General features: G+C 38.3%; 1 protein-coding gene across 1 annotated transcript in view; it reads left to right on the top strand.

Annotated features, from left to right (window-relative positions):
* Positions 1-6,596: 6,596 nt before the first annotated feature.
* Positions 6,597-18,806, top strand: part of APOB (apolipoprotein B) — a 40,196-nt gene continuing 27,986 nt past the window's right edge. Inside the window, exons 1-9 of the mRNA XM_075341151.1 lie at positions 6,597-6,696; positions 9,434-9,472; positions 12,353-12,468; positions 12,550-12,695; positions 13,181-13,325; positions 14,814-14,960; positions 15,046-15,170; positions 17,671-17,753; positions 17,886-18,102. Coding sequence (XP_075197266.1) covers positions 6,639-6,696; positions 9,434-9,472; positions 12,353-12,468; positions 12,550-12,695; positions 13,181-13,325; positions 14,814-14,960; positions 15,046-15,170; positions 17,671-17,753; positions 17,886-18,102 — 1,076 coding nt within the window. The 5' untranslated portion in view covers positions 6,597-6,638. The remainder of the gene's footprint in view (positions 6,697-9,433; positions 9,473-12,352; positions 12,469-12,549; positions 12,696-13,180; positions 13,326-14,813; positions 14,961-15,045; positions 15,171-17,670; positions 17,754-17,885; positions 18,103-18,806) is intronic.

Genomic DNA, 18,806 nt, shown 5'->3' with positions numbered 1-18,806 from the left:
GGAACATCAGTTGTTAAATGGCTCCCCAATGGACAAAATAATAAAAGGTCTGATGACACCCAATTTCCATGGTGTCACCAACGGCACTGTGCATATATATACAGTCATGGCTAAAAGTTGGCAGCCACCCTTGAAATTATTTCTCCCAGAAAATTATTATAATCACACATGTTTTATTATGCATAGGTTCATTTCCTTTGTGTGTATTGGAACAGCACAAAAAAACAGAGAAAAAAGGCAAATAGGACATAATTTCACACAAATCCCCAAAATGGGCCAGACAAAATTGTGGGCACTTTTCCAAAATTGTGCGTAAACAACTTTGTCTTCAAGCATTTGATTCTCATTCAAACTCATCTGTGGGAAGCAACAGATGTGGGCAATATGGAAATCCCACCTGAGCCCAAGTAAAAAGTGCAGAGGTTAGCTCAATCATTTCATTGTGTCTGTGTGTGTCACACCAAGCATGGAGAACAGAAAGGGTGCTTTACACGCTGCGATCTCGCTAGCGAGATCGCTAGTGAGCGTACCCGCCCCCGTCTGTTGTACGTCATGGGCAAATCGCTGCCCGTGGCGGACAACATCGCTTACACCCATCACACGGACTTACCTTCCCTGCGACGTCGCTGTGGCCGGCGAACCGCCTCCTTTCTAAGGGGGCGTTTCGTGCGGCGTCACAGCGATGTCACACTGCAGCCGTCCAATAGAAGCGGAGGGGTGGAGATGAGTGGAACAAACATCCCGCCCACCTCCTTCCTTCCTCATTGCGGGCGGCCGCAGGTACGAGGTTGTTCCTCGTTCCTGCGGTGTCACAAATAGCCATTTGTGCTGCCGCAGGAACGACAAACAACCTCGCTACTGACCAGACAACGATTTTTGGTAAATGAACGACGTATTACAGACCAACGATTTTTTCCGCTTTTGCGATCGTTTAAAGTCGATCATAGGTGTTACATGCTGCGATGCTGCTAACGACGCCGGATGTGCGTCACAAACACCGTGACCCCGACGATCTATCGCTATCGATGTCGCAGCGTGTAAATGGCCCTTTAGAGAAGAAGAGGACTGTCTGAGAACCTGAGAACCAAAATTGTTGAAAAATATCAACAGGCACAAGGTTACAAGTTCCAGAGGTCCAGATGTCCACGGTGTGCAACATAATAAAAAAATTTACAACCCATGGCACTGTGGCTAATCTCCTTAAAACTGAAGAAAAATTGATGAAAGATTGCAAATGGCGGATAAGCAGCCCCACCAAGATGGTGGATAAGCAGCCCACTCAAGTTCCACAGAAATTCAAGCCATCCTGCAGGCTCAGGGTGCCTCAGTGGCTACGCGAACTATCCGTCAATATTTGAATGAAATTAAATACTATGGCAGGAAACTCAGGAGGACCTCACTGCTGACACAGAAATAAAAAAGCACACAGCTACAGTTTGCTAAATTCTACGTATGTAAGCCAAATTTCTTCTGGGAAAGTGTCTTGTGGACAGTTGAGACTAAGATAGAGATTTTGGTAAAGGAGATCATTCTACTGTTTAATGAAACCTAAAAGAAAATAACACAGTACCTACAGTCATATACAGTTAGGTCCAGAAATATTTGGACAGTGACACAAGTTTTGTTATTTTAGCTGTTTACAAAAACATGTTCAGAAATACAATTATATATATAATATGGGCCGAAAGTGCACACTCCCAGCTACAATATGAGAGTTTTCACATCCAAATCGGAGAAAGGGTTTAGGAATCATAGCTCTGTAATGCATAGCCTCCTCTTTTTCAAGGGACCAAAAGTAATTGTACAAGGGACTCTAAGGGCTGCAATTAACTCTGAAGGCGTCTCCCTCGTTACCTGTAATCAAGGAAGTAGTTAAAAGGTCTGGGGTTGATTACAGGTGTGTGGTTTTGCATTTGGAAGCTGTTGCTGTGACCAGACAACATGCGGTCTAAGGAACTCTCAATTGAGGTGAAGCAGAACATCCTGAGGCTGAAAAAAAAGAAAAAATCCATCAGAGAGATAGCAGACATGCTTGGAGTAGCAAAATCAACAGTTGGGTACATTCTGAGAAAAAAGGAATTGACTGGTGAGCTTGGGAACTCAAAAAGGCCTGGGCGTCCACGGATGACAACAGTGGTGGATAATCGCCGCATACTTTCTTTGGTGAAGAAGAACCAGTTCACAACATCAACTGAAGTCCAGAACACTCTCAGTGAAGTAGGTGTATCTGTCTCTAAGTCAACAGTAAAGAGAAGACTCCATGAAAGTAAATACAAAGGGTTCATATCTAGATGCAAACCATTCATCAATTCCAAAAATAGACAGGCCAGAGTTAAATTTGCTGAAAAACACCTCATGAAGCCAGCTCAGTTCTGGAAAAGTATTCTATGGACAGATGAGACAAAGATCAACCTGTACCAGAATGATGGGAAGAAAAATGTTTGGAGAAGAAAGGGAACGGCACATGATCCAAGGCACACCACATCCTCTGTAAAACATGGTGGAGTCAACGTGATGGCATGGGCATGCATGGCTTTCAATGGCACTGGGTCACTTGTGTTTATTGATGACATAACAGCAGACAAGAGTAGCCGGATGAATTCTGAAGTGTACCGGGATATACTTTCAGCCCAGATTCAGCCAAATGCCGCAAAGTTGATCGGACGGCGCTTCATAGTACAGATGGACAATGACCCCAAGCATACAGCCAAAGCTACCCAGGAGTTCATGAGTGCAAAAAAGTGGAACATTCTGCAATGGCCAAGTCAATCACCAGATCTTAACCCAATTGAGCATGCATTTCACTTGCTCAAATCCAGACTTAAGACGGAAAGACCCACAAGCAAGCAAGACCTGAAGGCTGCGGCTGTAAAGGCCTGGCAAAGCATTAAGAAGGAGGAAACCCAGCGTTTGGTGATGTCCATGGGTTCCAGACTTAAGGCAGTGATTGCCTCCAAAGGATTTGCAACAACATATTGAAAATAAAAATATTTTGTTTGGGTTTGGTTTATTTGTCCAATTACTTTTGACCTCCTAAAATGTGGAGTGTTTGTAAAGAAATGTGTACAATTCCTACAATTTCTATCAGATATTTTTGTTCAAACCTTCAAATTAAACGTTACAATCTGCAATTGAATTCTGTTGTAGAGATTTCATTTCAAATCCAATGTGGTGGCATGCAGAGCCCAGCTCGCGAAAATTGTATCACTGTCCAAATATTTCTGGACCTAACTGTATGGTGGAGGTTCACAGATGCCTTGGGGTTGTTTTGCTGCCTCTGGCAATGGGTGTCTTGGCTGTGTTCAAGGCATCATGAAATCTGAAGATTACCAAAGGATTTTGGGCCAGAATCTAGTGCCCTGTGTCAGAAAGCTGGGTTTGTCTCCTTGGTCATGGGTTTTCCAGCAGGACAATGACACCAAACATACTTCAAGAAGCCCCCAGACATGGATGGAAACAAAGCGCTGGAGAATTATGAAGGGGCAGCAATGAGTCTGGATCTAAATCCCATTGAACACCTTTGGTAAGATTTTAAAATTGCTGTTGGGAGAAGACACTTTAAAATATGACAGACCGGTAGCAGTTTGCAAAAGAAAAGTCCAAAGTTCCAGGTGAGAGGTATAAGAAGTTTGTGGACGGTTATAGGAAGCGATTGATGCAGTTATTTATTCCACAGGTTGTGCTTCCCTGATTGTTTCATTTTTTTTACATATGTCATACAATCCCAGAAATATGAGATTTCCTATTTAGTGTTAATCTTTATGATCTTTACAAGAGGGCACAACTTACAGGATTCCATGGTGGTGTGTCTTGAGCTGCTCTACATAATTACCTTGTGAGCTACGCTCCTTTGTAAAAAAACATAAAAATGCCGATACAGTTGAAAGCAATGATGATAGAGGGAGCGTTCCGCTCGCTCCATCATTCTCCCTCTACATCTGAGATCTTCACAGCTCAGTTCAGTAGGCGCGATGTTGTCACTTACTCGCGCCCTCTGAGAAGAGCAGTGAAGACTCAGCTGGGGACTATGGCCTGTGCATTATACTATTTTGAGAACTATCAGCTATGCAATATACAATATGAAGGACTATAGGGTGCATTATACTATATGGAGGACTATGGAGTGTGCATTATATTATATGGAGTACTATGGTCTTTGTATTATACTATATGGAGGACTATGTGCTATGCATTATATATGGAGGCTTATGGGGATACATAATACTAAATGTAGGACTATGAGATGTTCGTTATACTATATAGAGGTCTATGAAGTATACATAATACTATATGGAGGATTATGGGGTGTTTATCGAACTGAATGGAGGACTTTGGGTTGCATTATAATATACGGAGGACAACTGGAGGTGGATTATATATGGAGGGCAGTGTAGTGTGTATTATATTATATGGAGGATGCATTATACTATATGCAAGACTATGGGTGGGTGTATTATACTCTATGGTGGACTATGGGGGTTGCATTATATTATATGGAGAACTAAGGGAAGTACATTACATTTAATGGAGGGTTACGTGGGATCCATTATACTACTGTATATGGAATGCTATGTCAAGGCCATTATACTATTTGGAGGGCTATGAGGAAGCATTTATACATTATGGAGGGCTATTTTAGGGCCACTATACTGTATGCAAACAATTATACAGTGTGAAATATTGTGTGGGATCCATTGTACTGTACGGACGGCTGTGTGGAGGACATTATACTGTTTGGAGGCCTAGTGGGAGCCTTTAGGAATGGTGTAAAGTCCATTATACTGTATGTAGGCCCGGTATACTGCATGGAGGGCTGTGTGAGGGTCATAGCTGAGGATTACACTATATTGGGGTCACCATACATTGCTGGGATAATTGAGAGGGTACAGTAAGGTTATTATACTCTGTGTGTGCGTGTGTGTGTGTGTGTGTGTGTGTGTGTGGAGATTACTGTGGAGGAATATACTGTGAGGACATCATACAGTGTTTGCAGGGCACTTTTGCAATGAAAGGGGAATCTAGGAGCTTCAATAGGAGGAAAATTACTCTGAAAGGGCTGAAACGTGACATATGCTCTTATGTGACCCAGCTGAATATTAATTACATGTTTGGGGAGGGGGCCCCAATTAGAGCTTCTGAAATAGAACCCCATGATTTCTATGTAGGCACCATTCCTAGGGTTTTATTAAGCCTCTTTTCTATTTTGAAAAAAAAAACAAGGATAGGGAGTATAACATGCAATACATTTTAGTAAGATATAAATTATAATTGTCCAAATAACAAGGAAAATGTCCTATAAATATGACACAACAACACAAGTTCATAGTTATGGCAAAATAAGTGGTCAATATTTATGGTTAAAGGTGGACAGAATGGTACAGTTTAATAATGATGGTTAGTTTTTCAATATATAGCAGACTGTACATATAACAATGTCAAAGTGCATGTGCACGTGCATATATAAATCTCAGAACCAACCCCAAAATTGCCAAGTTAGCAAAAACATGGTTATTCAATATGCTTCTATTTATGCTAATAAAGTGCCAGTGCATATATAAGAATCTTTGCTCAAACCAAGGAAATGCCCAAGGCTACTCAGAGAGTGCATATCCACCTGCCCCCACAATATTAGAACCCAACGTACGTTTCGCTTTCTAACAAAAATGCCATGTAGTGTAGACGGCTTCCTCAGAGAGGACCATTCTGTCCACCTTTAACCACAAATATTGACCACTTATTTTGCTATAACTATGAACTATAGGTGTTCACTGTCTCTTTGTTTTGGTGTGTCATATTTATAGGACATTTTCCTTGTTATTTGGACTCATTAAAATTACAATTTGATACCTTAATAAAATTTATTGCATGTTATACTCCCTGTCTTCTGTTTTTTTTTTGCTATTTAATGTAGAGTTTATACATACATCTTATTGGCCCATCTAATAATGTGCCTATTTGGATTAAACAAAATGGTACTTGTGGAATTTTGGTTATTATTAAATCTTTTCATTTGTTTTGCTTTTCATTGATGTTTTTATGCCAAAAAAATAACACAAGCAGTTCATGAATTTTGCGCAAAGTAAAAAAATGATCTTTATCTTTGTCTTTAACATTTTTGGAACTTTTTAGGTTGCCTATTCCTCTAAAATGTTCCAAAAATGTGCGCTAAAATTCCTGGAGCACATAACGTCACTCAGGGGAGGGATTCTAAAATTGCTGAACCAGGTGGAAACTCTGCCCACAATGATGAACATAAAAGAAAAGAAAGATAAATAAGAATAAAAAAGAACAAGACGCAAATGAAAAAAAGGCGAAAAACACCAAAAAAGTGCAAATGCAGTAATAAATCTGACCCAATGGATATGTAATGAGTTTAATCATAGTCCCTGGTCATGATCACTGCTGTTTTCCCAGCTCTAGGCCCAGGTCATCACACTAATCTCCCAGGCAAAACTTTACCCTTTGGACCTTTTGCAATTTGCACTGAACTCCCAAACATAATAACTCAGCTGCTTTTTCCTGCCTATATAAATTCATGTCCAAGGCAAAAGCTCATTCTCTCCCTGGGACGCAAGAAGAAACGCCAGGATTGGCATACAAGGGAGATAAGGAGCTCCTGAGAGCTGTCACAGCTCATCATGGGCACGAGGACGCTCTTGCTCCTTGTGCTGTTCGCCAGCAGTTGCATCTTAGCTCGTAAGTAAATGGATCCAACTTCTGGAAATAATTATTTAGGGGCTTCAGATTTATGGGACCACCTTAAATTTAATGGCAAAATATAACTATATAAAAAAAAAATATTCGAAGAAAAAAAACAACACAAAAATAGGTGATAAAAGCAGTTTAATATATTTTTTGTGCTGTATTTCTCTAAAGGATGCAATGTAATAATTAATCACATTTTTATTTAGATTATTGTATGTTTGTTAAATTTCTATGTAATTTATTATTAAATATACATTTGGTATTTTGTTCATTTATTATATATATTTATATAAATATACACATATATATATATATATATATATATAATAAATGAACAAAATACCAAATGTATATTTATATTTAATATATATTTAATAATACATTAAATATATATACATATATATTTATATATATATATATATATATATATATATATATATATATATATATATATATATTATTTTTTTTTTCTTAATTTTTTTTTCTGGTAAATATATACATTTTAGTAAAGCATCATAGTAGAAAATATTCTATTAAATATATGACTGTAAATAAATAAATAAGTAAAAAATAAATATACTATAGTCTTTGCAATAATTGAAAGAAGGCAGAGGCATCCTCTATATACTATATATATATTTTAAAAAATAATATATATATGTGTATATATATATATATATATATATATATATATATAAACACACACATATAAATACACATATAGAGGTAGAACTGTATATATATATATATATATATATATATATATATACTCTATGTCTGCATCATGCAATTATTGGGTATACAAATATTAAAAGCAAAGGTTACACCTAACTCTTATTCATATCTTTCAAAACTGTAAATGCTGAATTGAGTTAAAGCGTAAAAGATTATATTAAAAATTGCATTGTTATGTGGCATTATAGATGTCCTTAAAGAAGGACACTGTATGGTTTGATTAGGAATATGATCTGGATAAGATGGTCAGAGATCTATTTTATTTTTTATAAGTTACTTACAATATTTCTATAGTTGCCGTATGGTAATTAATAAATTTGATGTAAATAAGATCTATCCTGCAACTAACAAGTATAGATGGCAGGATGTAAAGTCTATCTAGAGTATATATACACTTGATTGCTCTGTATATAAAAGTATACTTTGGTGCCCTCTAAATACCTCAACACACAGCCATTAATGTCTAAACCACTGGGAATAAAAGTGAGTACATCCCTAAATGAAAATGGCCAAAATAGGCAAAAGTAGCCATTTTCCCTCCATGATGTCATGCAACTCATTAGTGTTACAAGGTCTCAGGTGTGAATGGGGAGCAGATGAGTTACATTTGGTGTTCTCTCTCACATACTCTCTCATACCGGTCATTGGAAATTCAACATGGCTCCTCATGGCAAAGAATTCTCTGAGGATCTGAAAAAAAAGAATTGTTGCTCTACATAAAGATGGCCGCGGTTATAAGAAGATTGCCAACACCCTGAAATTGAGCTGCAGCACAATGGCCAAGGCTATTCAGCGGTTTAACCAGAGAGATGCCTCTCAGAACAGGCCTTGCCATGGTCAACCAAAGAAGTTTAGTGGACGTGCTCATTATCATATCCAAAGGTTGTCTTTTCAAAATAGAGCATGATTGCCTTCTTTCGGATGACCCAAAACACACCTTCAAGATGACCACTAACTTGCTGAAGAAACTGATGGTAAAGGTGCTGGACTGGCCAAACGTCTCCAAACCTAAACCGTATTGAGCATCCTCAACACAAGGTGGAGGAGTACAACTTCTATAATATCCACCAGCTCCATGAAGAAGGAAGAGGATGCAGCAGCTCCTGTGAGGCTCTAGCAAACTCCATGCCCAGGAGAGTTAACACTAGAAGTCCCAGCAATTTCGAGCTTCTCCCTGAAGTCCCGAAAGCGGGTCAAATGACCCTTAGTCCAAACTGAATAGAACTAACTAGAAACTAAATGGCTAAACTCAATGGAAAACAACAACCTCCTGTGGTGCGACAGTAATGGCCTTAATTACAGAACAAAAGATGGTGATTATAGGATGTTAGCTAAAATCCTTCAGGTCATTCGACCCATCTCTGGGTTCCAAAGGTAGAAATGTTAAATGACCCCTCTCTGGGACTTCTGAGGCCGTGCTGGAAAATAATGGTGACCACACAAGATATTGACACTTAGGGCACAAATTCGCTTTTTTTTTTAGGGGTGTACTCATTTTTGTTGCCAGCAGTTTAGACATTAATGGTTGTGTGTTGAGTTATTTAGTGGTCACACCAAATTTACACTGTTATACAAGTTGCGCACTAACTAGGTGTTAGATCATATGAATCCAAGGAATTCTGATCGCCAGGAGCAGTGGCTTTTTACTGATAAACCGGGCTGAGATATACAGTGTATTGTATATATATATATATATATATATATATATATATATATATATATATGAGAAAATAAGTGACAGTCGCACACTGCAAAACCACAATCAATTTTACCTAATAGATATTTTTGGAGGTATTTAGAATATTAAAATGGCCATTGTAATACTAGCCCTGCGCCACTTCGCGGCGCCCTCCTTTGCTTGGTCCTACGCTAAACTGCATCTTTTCTGGGTTTTAAAAACCTACTGATGATATTGTGTTTTTTATTGTTATAATTGATATCATTTTTATATATACCGTATATGAACTAAGATTTTTTTGTATTGCATTTGCAGAAGAAGATGGGACGGAAAACCAAAATCCCAGCTGCTCAAGTAAGATTACACTTTTTTTGGTTGGTGGTGGTGCTGGGAGATTACACTTTATGAATAGCATTGAATACAATAAAAGGGGTGCATAGAAAACCTCACTAATGAAAACCTAAAATATGATTGGGGGTAAATACAGATGAGGTGACTTCAGTCTTGCGTCAGCGCTTCCTTCAGCTTTTGGACTGGACTCTGGTACCGAGTCCGAGTCCTGACTGGTAAACAGCAGGCGGTGAGGTGACTTCATCCCTGGCCTATCAGTGTGGATAATTATTTATTGCAGATAATCTTCCCAGAGATCATGTACTGTGTGCTTAACCTTTGTACTGGAGGCTGGAGGCCATTCCTGCTACCTGGAAGAGATACATGTTGTTCTATATAGGACAAAGTGTGAGAGAAATTGGGAAATGATGGCGGCTACCTCTGTGTAACGTGAGGGAACACTGCCCTCTTGTGTTCACTTGATAGATTGCAATTGATATAGTTCTTATTTTTTTTTTTCGTCACTGTCTAACGGAATTGCTCTAAAAAGGTTATCGAGAAGCAGTAAACATCAGATAATTCACCTCGTCTAAATAACTTTTATTCGGTCGCATTCAGAAAAATGATTGTGAAGTATTTCATAATTTTATATAGGCTAACTTTAAGAGAATGCTGATTTACTAAATCAATACTTATGTCAATCTTAGTAGAGAACCCAAAGATTTTAATCTGAACTATGTAATTTTTTTATTTCACCCGTGGTGGCGCTATAGAGAAATTTACAAATTCCCCGGGATTATAGCTCATCACAAAAGTAACTGTTTATTAAGGGTTTAATGACCAGACCCCCCAAAATTTTTGTTTTGTTTTTTTTTTCCCGGTTTGTGGCTGTTTGTAAAATTCGGTGTAAATTACTTTTTTTTTTCTTGTTTGCATCACAAATATGTAAAAAAAATGTTTGCATCATTTTTTTTTTTATTGTCATTTTTTACATATTGGTCATTTTTAACACCAATTATTTTGGGTTAATATAATTTTACAATGGCTAAACAATATTTTTAATGTAATATATGTGTAAAAAAATGTATTTTACACTAATCAATTTTTTGTATTTTTTTTAGATATGCTTTGATTTTTAATTTCAATTTTGAGGGTTTTTTTTAAACATATGTCCAGCTAGACTTTATTTCTTACATTATTTTTAGAAATCCTATTTTTTTTTACACATACATATATATCCTATCTTTTTTTACGTATATATATATATATATATATATATATATATAAAAAAATATAGATATATAAATATATATATAGATATATATATATATATATACTGCCCAAAAAAATAAAGGGAACACAAACATCAAAATGGTATTTATTTTTTAGAGCAGTACATATATATGTATACATATCTCTCTCTCTCTATGTATATATATATATATATATATATATATATATAGACACACATATATTTTAAAAAAAATCACATTAAGGGACTTTAGTGTAGCATGTGTATTATAATACATTATTATATTATTGTGTCTGATATGGTTAGACTAGGGGACACCTTTGAAATGGTAAAAAAAAAGATTTTTACATTTTAATGGCTACATTTAGTTAATAAAATTATACTAAGTTTTAGTCAGCAATTTTCATTAATTTATTCATTCATTTTCATCTCTCCGATATGCAATTTGCAGCTTCATTCAATTTCACGTTTTTTTTGTGTGGGAGTTTCTCTCTCAGTAATATAGATTGGATGTAGGTTGAATGTTTGGATGTAGGGTCTTTGTATATCCAAGGTGCTGTTATAGTTATTAGCTCATAATTCAGCACAGCTTTTATCCAGAAAAAAAGTGGGAATCCGGCAACTTACCTTCTAAAAATGCAACATTTTGTTATCCAAATATTAAAAATAATTTGGTGCAAAAAAAACAGATAAGCCGCAGGAGTCAAAAACAGACGTATTTTTCCCAATGACTAAGAAATAATATCCGAAATGCGTCTGTTTTTGACGCCTGTGTCTTATCTGTTTTTTTTGTACTACCGTCTATGGATTGTGTTTAATATTTGAGTAATAAAATTTTGCATTTTTAGAAGGTCGGTTGCTGGATTCCCACTTTTTTCCTCCATATTGCACTGTTTGGCATCACAGTGTCCGTGCATTAGATTCTCTATGGGTGAAGGTGAGCTGAGAACTCAGCTTTTATCCTGCACTTACCTCATTTCCTCCTTCTCTACAGCTTGCTTTCTATGCCCTCCTTGAGATTTCCTACTTCTCGCCTCTCCATATTGTGTAGATCTCGGCTCCTTTTGCTATCTCTAACACTGAGAGAAGGGAGGGGAGAGCAGAGAGAGCTGTCAGAACCTGGAGCGGGATCATTGATGGATTTGTAACATTTTTGCTGATGACTCGAGTTCGATAAAATTTTTTTCAAAAGTTCTTCAGCAGAAAATAGTAGAACTTATTTGATGAAGACTATTTAAAGTTTCTTAACTTTGAATTTAAGATGCAAATGAGCAATAAAAGAGATGTACATTAAGCTATACATAGCCATTAAGTTGTCCTACTTGTTATGAGGGTTCCTTGGCAATAAGCTGGTCATTCGAGGAGACTCAGCAAGTGTTCACAATCCAATCACATCAATGGGTTCCCTATACAATACAGGACAGTAGAGGTCCGTAAGAATTAGACGATCTTAATAAGTGCTCTATAATCTCTTCAAGACATGTGGAGCCTGGACCAAGGCCCCTGGATTAATTTTGAATTACATCTTAGCACATATGAAAAATTTTGATTTTTTTTTTTTTATTTTGAATTTTTGAATATTTTTTTTTTAATTGGAAAGCCTCTGTAGACTAAATATTTATCATTTACACTGGCTCTTACATTTCTTTCAGGAGATACAATAAAGTTTAGACATCTTAGGAAATATACTTATAGTTATGACGCTACTACATCCACTAAGGTCACCGGTACAGCCGACTCAGAAAGTGGCTCCAAGTTCAGCTGCAAGGTAAGTGATCAGGGCACCGCCACGTTCTGATATTTTTTCTCCCTCCTTTTCTAAATATTCCGATATTTTGTCTACTAATAGGTAGAGCTAGAAGTACCGCAACTATGCAACTTCATCCTGAGGATAAAAGAGTGCTCACTGGGAGAGGTGTACGGAGTCGACTCCGAGGGCAAACCCATCTACAGAAAGGCACAGAACTCTGACGACTTCTCCACCGCTATGTCCAAGTAAGCGGGAAAGACCATCTTAAGCCTTACTATTAAAATTTCTCTCAAGGATTTCAATTATAAATCAAAGATCAATATTCTGATCTACACAGATGAATAGAGATGGGGGCGCTGTTGCCATGATTTCTATAGGAACAGGATTTGCCAGCAGTGGTTAAAAGTGGTACTGCAAGTGCCTGATAAAAATCAACGTTTCATGATAGAAAAGAGGCATTTTTCAGAAATGGTAGAAGGTGGTATTCTGCATAGTTTAATCAGCAAAAAAAGTTCTACAACAAGAAGGTATTCTTATATGAGATGCTGTAACCCCTTTAAGGACAGTTACTACCGGTACATGTCCGATGGAGGGAAGCACCAGACCTCTATGGTCTTATACTATCATTTTTTTCCTAAAGCTCAGGACAAAGGTTTGTTTTTCCTATTCTTGAAGTGATAACACTGCTTTTTACTCCACATTTACGACGTTTGGTTATGTCCCCCTTTAGGTATGAAGTCAACTTCAGTGTTCAGGATGGGAAAAAGGTCATTTTATATCCCAAAGAAGAGGAGCCGGGGAATGTACTAAATATTAAGAGAGGCATCATTTCAGCTCTTCTTGTTCCAGATGAGACACAAGAAACAAGTAACATGGTAAGAAGATCTAATATGGCCCTGGAATAGTAACCGCAAACCTCTGACGTTCCAGCAGCTGTAAAACTACAACTCCCAGAATGCAGTGCCTGCTGAACAACAAGTGGGAGAACTGCAGATTTAATACAAATGTGCCATGAATTTCACCCCATGCATTGTAAAAGGCAGGGGCATGCATAGAAATCATGGGCCCAGTAGCAGAATATATTGTTATAATATTCACCTGCATCACATAAGGTAAAATGCCAATAAAAGTGCCCCACAAACACTGTATGATACCCCCATAGTGCGTTCCTCCACAGTACCCTCTACACACACAATATGGTGACCCTTCTATACCTCACCATAGTATGGTAACCCCAACACAGTATGATCCCCAACTGTGACCCGCACTCAGCCCCCCATGCACTATAATGCGACTATATACAGTATCGTGGCCCTCAAATAGCCCTCTGTACAGTATCATGGCCCCCACACAGACCTCCGCACAGTATGATGTACCTCACACAATCCTTCACACTGTATAATTGCTTGCCTTCAGTATAATGAACCTCAAATAGCCCTACATAAAGTATACAGGCTCCCTCATTGCCCCCCAAATATTATAATGGCCTCCACAAAGCTCTTCAAATGTTATAATGACCTCGACATAGCCCTCCAAATGTTATAATGGCCCCTCATAGTCTTCCATATAGTATAATGCACCCCCATAGTGTTTCATATAGTATATTGCATCCTCCATAGTCCTCCATATAGTATAATACACACTGCATAATCCTCCATATAGTATAATCCACTCCCATAGTCCTCCATATAGTATAATGCCCACCATAGTCCTCCATACAGTATAATGCATACCGCATAATCCTCCATATAGTGTAATGCACCCCCATAATCCTCCATATAATATAATGCACCTCCATAATCCTCCATATAATATAATGCCCCCCATAGTTTCCATATAGTATAATGTATACCCTATAATCCTCCATATAGTATAATGCACCTCCATAATCCTCCATATAGTATAATGCCCCCATAGTTTCCATATAGTATAATGCACACCCTATAATCCTACATGTAGTATAATGTACCTCCATAATCCTCCATATTGTATAATCCAGCCCCCATAGTCCTTTGGCGACTGCTGTTTTAAAAAAAAACTAAATACATTTTCCCCTCTCTTTGGTTCTCCGCTACTCCGGTGTTCGTGGGACTGTTCTGCACATCTCAACACAGCGGGCGCACAATAGTGACAACATCTTTCTGTGCTGAGACGTCCGATCTCAGATGCTGAGAGAGAAAGATGGAGGAGGGAGCATGTGCGGAGAGTGAAGCACACCCTATTTCATGATTGCTTTTTAGCTTCTGCGATGCCGCCACCCTTGTCCATGCTATGTCAGCTGGGATCATATGAATACTATTTTTATATTGTATTTGTGTATTTTTTTTATTATTAATTCTTCTTTTTCTTGCTCTAAATGACAGGACACTGTATATGGAACATGCAAAAGAGAAATCAGCGTAGGACAGGAAGGAAGTGGTGATGTCTTCGTCCGCACAAACCTGAAGACATGCGACCAGTTCACACCATCCAGAGACTACGTCAGCCCCATCGCTCTCTTTAAAGGACTGGTATGTACATACTGGTATCTGTGGTATGATACTTTTTGGTTTATCAGTCCATTGTTTATAAGATTTCTTATATTTTTCTCCCAAGAATACCCCATTGTCCACACTGGTCAGCAGCAGCCAGACTTGTAGGTACACCCTGGAGACAAAACGAAGACATGTGACCGAGATATCTTGCGATGAGACTCATCTCTTCCTTCCCTTTTCCTACAAGTAAGTAATATACATGATGTTTTATAAAAAAGAAAAATATTTTTCATGCTGGAGCGTTTTTTTTTCCCGAACAATTGTTCATATCCATAGTGAATGCCTATGCTGCAGAAATCCCCTTTCCACGGGTCCCACACATTAGAATGTTGACGAACAACTGAGGGATCACATAAACATGTTACATGATAACCAAAAATGAAGGGAATAGTGAGTCGTTAGGGTGCACTGCAAATAAAAAACCCAGGGATCATGTATAAAGTTGAGTGATAACCAAGCAATGAAGGGAATAGTGAGTGCCTATGCTACAGGAATCCCCTTTCCACAGGTCCCACACATTAGAATGTTGGTGAACAACTGAGGGATCATATAAACAAATTGGTTGACAACCAATAATTGAAGGGAGTAGGGAATCGTTAGGGTGCAGTGCTAAGAAAAACCAAGGGATTGTGTATACAAGCTTGGTAATAACCAAGCATTGAAGGGAATTTGTGAGTGCCTATGCTGCAGGAATCCCCTTTCCACAGGTCCCACACATTAAGGTGCTGAGGAATAATGGAGGGATCACATAAACATGTTGGGTGATAACCAAGCATTGAAGGAAATAGTGAGTGACTTTGCTGCAGGAATAACCTTGACATAGGTACCAAACATTAGGGTGTTGATGACTAATTGAGGGATCATATAAACAAGTTGGGTGATAACCAAGCAATGAAGGGAATAGTGAGTGCCTATGCTCCAGGAATAACCTTTCTATAAGTCCCAAACATTAGGGAGTTGATTAATAACTGAGGGATCATATAAACAAGTTAGTGACAACCAAGTATTAATGTGAATAGTGAGTCATTAGGGTGCACTGCTAAAAAAAACCCCCAAAGGATCATGTATACAAGTTGGATGATAACCAATTATTGAAGGGAATAGTGATTGCCTATGCTGCAGGAATCCCCTTTCCACAGGTCCCAATATTAGGGAGTTGATGAATAACTGAGGAATCATATAAACAAGTTAGGTGACAACTAGTGATGAGCGAGTACCAAAAAGCTTGGGTGCTTGAGGCTCGGGCAGAGCATCCCAAGATACTCGTGTACTCGGCCCGAGCACCGAGCCCAATGTTATCCTATGGGAGACCCGAGTATTATTCTGAAATGACCCCCGGCAGCATGTTGAAACCATAAAATTGTAAATTAAAAAAAAAAACGTGCGTGTGTGTGTATGCATGTATATATATATATACATGCGGAGTGAAGTGCGGGAGGGGCCTTAGCCGAGCGGGGAAGTGTCGGGCTAAAGGCACGGTCATGCTGTGAGGGCCGGCCAATCACTGCAATTCCACAACTAACAGGGCTGTGGCATTGCAGTGGTCTGCCAGCCAATTCCTGCATGAGGGCTGGCTCTCAAAAGAGCGCCAACATGCAGGGATGAAGACCACGAGTACAGCACGAGTATCGCGAGATTACTCGGTACCCGCCGAGTAGCCAGAGTACAGTGATACTCGTGCGAGTACCAAGTAGTGACAAGCATACTCGCTCAACACTAGTGACAACCAATTATTGAAGGGAGTAGGGCATCTTTAGGGAGCAGTGCTAAGAAAAACCAAGGGATCGTGTATACAAGCTGGGTAATGACCAAGTATTGAAGAGAATAGTGAGTGCCTATGCTGCAGGAATAACCTTTCCATAGGTCCCAAACATTAGAGTGTTGATGAATAACTGAGGGAACAAGTTGGTGACAACCAAGTATTAAAGTGAATAGTGAGTCGTTAGGCTGCACTGCTAATAAAACACCCAGGGATCATGTATAAAGTATAAAGTTGGATGATAATCAAGCAATGAAGGGAACAATGAGTGCCTATGCTGCAGGAATAACCTTTCCATAGGTACCACACATTAGGGAGTTTTGGCAAATAACTCAGGGATCACGTATACAAGTTGGTGACAACTAAAAATTCAAAGTTTTCTCTTCCTTAAGATTGATAGGGAATAACTTACTAATTATTGGGGGTGCGACAAAGGAGCTGTATGATGTCCCATCTGAATTGATCAGTGAGTGTGATAATGCAAATCTGAGCTAGAAGGGGGCTTTTTTTTACCTAAGAGTCCCCATCACCTAAATGTACACTACCTACAGAGGAATAAGGAGTAATTAATTAACCTTCTATATATGGAAATAATTAACTTTAGAAATAAAACTAATGTCCTCAGAAGTTGTTGAAATACTTAAATAATTAAAACAATAATATAAGTTACGCAAGAACATAAATACACACACAAGTAAATACTATGGTATATGGCAACACATCCGGGGCAGCTGTTTCTGCCATAGGGCTCTGTAGAAATAAAGTAACTTGGAAAAATGATGGATCAATGCGAATGGTGCAAGTTCCGAGGTGGCAGAGAACAGGCATCCCCTATGTCTTATATCGCCACCTCGGACCTGCACCGACCGGCAAGAGCGCATATGTATAATTTCTAAGTTTTTATATATCTGTCTAAATTTATTTTAGAAATCAGTATGGCATGACGGCAACAGTGTCCCAGAAGTTGAAGCTGGACGATTACTCAAAGACGAACAACAGAGAGTTTACAGGTGAGAAGCTGTATAATTTATAACAGCGTAATTCCTCAATCATCCAGCAGGCGGTGAACCATCTGGCGGTATATATATATACAGATCACTATCACTGCATATATGTGATCCATGTCCCTATATTCTTCGTAGATTCAAAGTTCACAAAAAGCCTGACCTTGGAGGCCGCAGAGTCTCCTTCTTCCAGTGAAGATGGCGTTTTGGAAAACCTTATGGAGCTGCAGAGATTATCATCTACGGAACAGAACCAGCAGAGAGCAAGCAGATTCTACAAATTCGTCACCGCCCTGCAGGTCCTAAACAACGAAACCCTGGGGCCCCTGGTCCCAAAACTGATGCAGCTATCAAGGTATTTACAGAGATTGTTTGGGATAGAAAACCCCTTGTCTGATTTATTTGAGTAATTCCTGCACCAATTAGACAGATCAAACAACATAAAACTCCTACTGGAGATCCCAGCACATAAATACAGCTTACTGACCTCATGAGAGCAGTGTAATACTCCAATTCACCTGAGGAGGCACTGTGGGGAAATTGCACACTTGTTTCTGCATTTCTACTGCTGGTTTCTTTAGGTACCACAGGTGGGTCCTCCTGCAGGACATCTCCAGGTTTAGGTGGGATCCGAGATCAGCCCCCTTTTTTTTTTTATTTTTTCTTCTCACCATCCAAATCCTATATTTTGTTTTACATTTTTCAGTCCATAGAGTTATACGATAGTTAATTTTTTTGGCATGAGCTGTAGTTTTTTACATTTACATTACCATTCTGGGGTCCTACGACTTTCAGATCCTTTTTTATTCTATTTTCTTTTTGTATAGAGCAACCATTAAATAGAAATTCTACCATTTTATTTTTTTTATTCTATTTTATATGGCGATTGCCATAAATCTCCTATAGTTTATATATATATATATATATATATATATATGTATCTATCTATCTATCTATCTATCTATCTATCTATATATATATATATATACTGCTCAAAAAAATAAAGAGAACACCAAAATACAAAATCCTTGTTTAAGTGTTCCAATATTTTTTTGAGCA

Source organism: Anomaloglossus baeobatrachus, chromosome 3, assembly GCF_048569485.1.
Source record: "Anomaloglossus baeobatrachus isolate aAnoBae1 chromosome 3, aAnoBae1.hap1, whole genome shotgun sequence".
Lineage (NCBI taxonomy): Eukaryota > Metazoa > Chordata > Amphibia > Anura > Aromobatidae > Anomaloglossus > Anomaloglossus baeobatrachus.
This window is presented reverse-complemented; position numbering and strand designations above follow the sequence as displayed.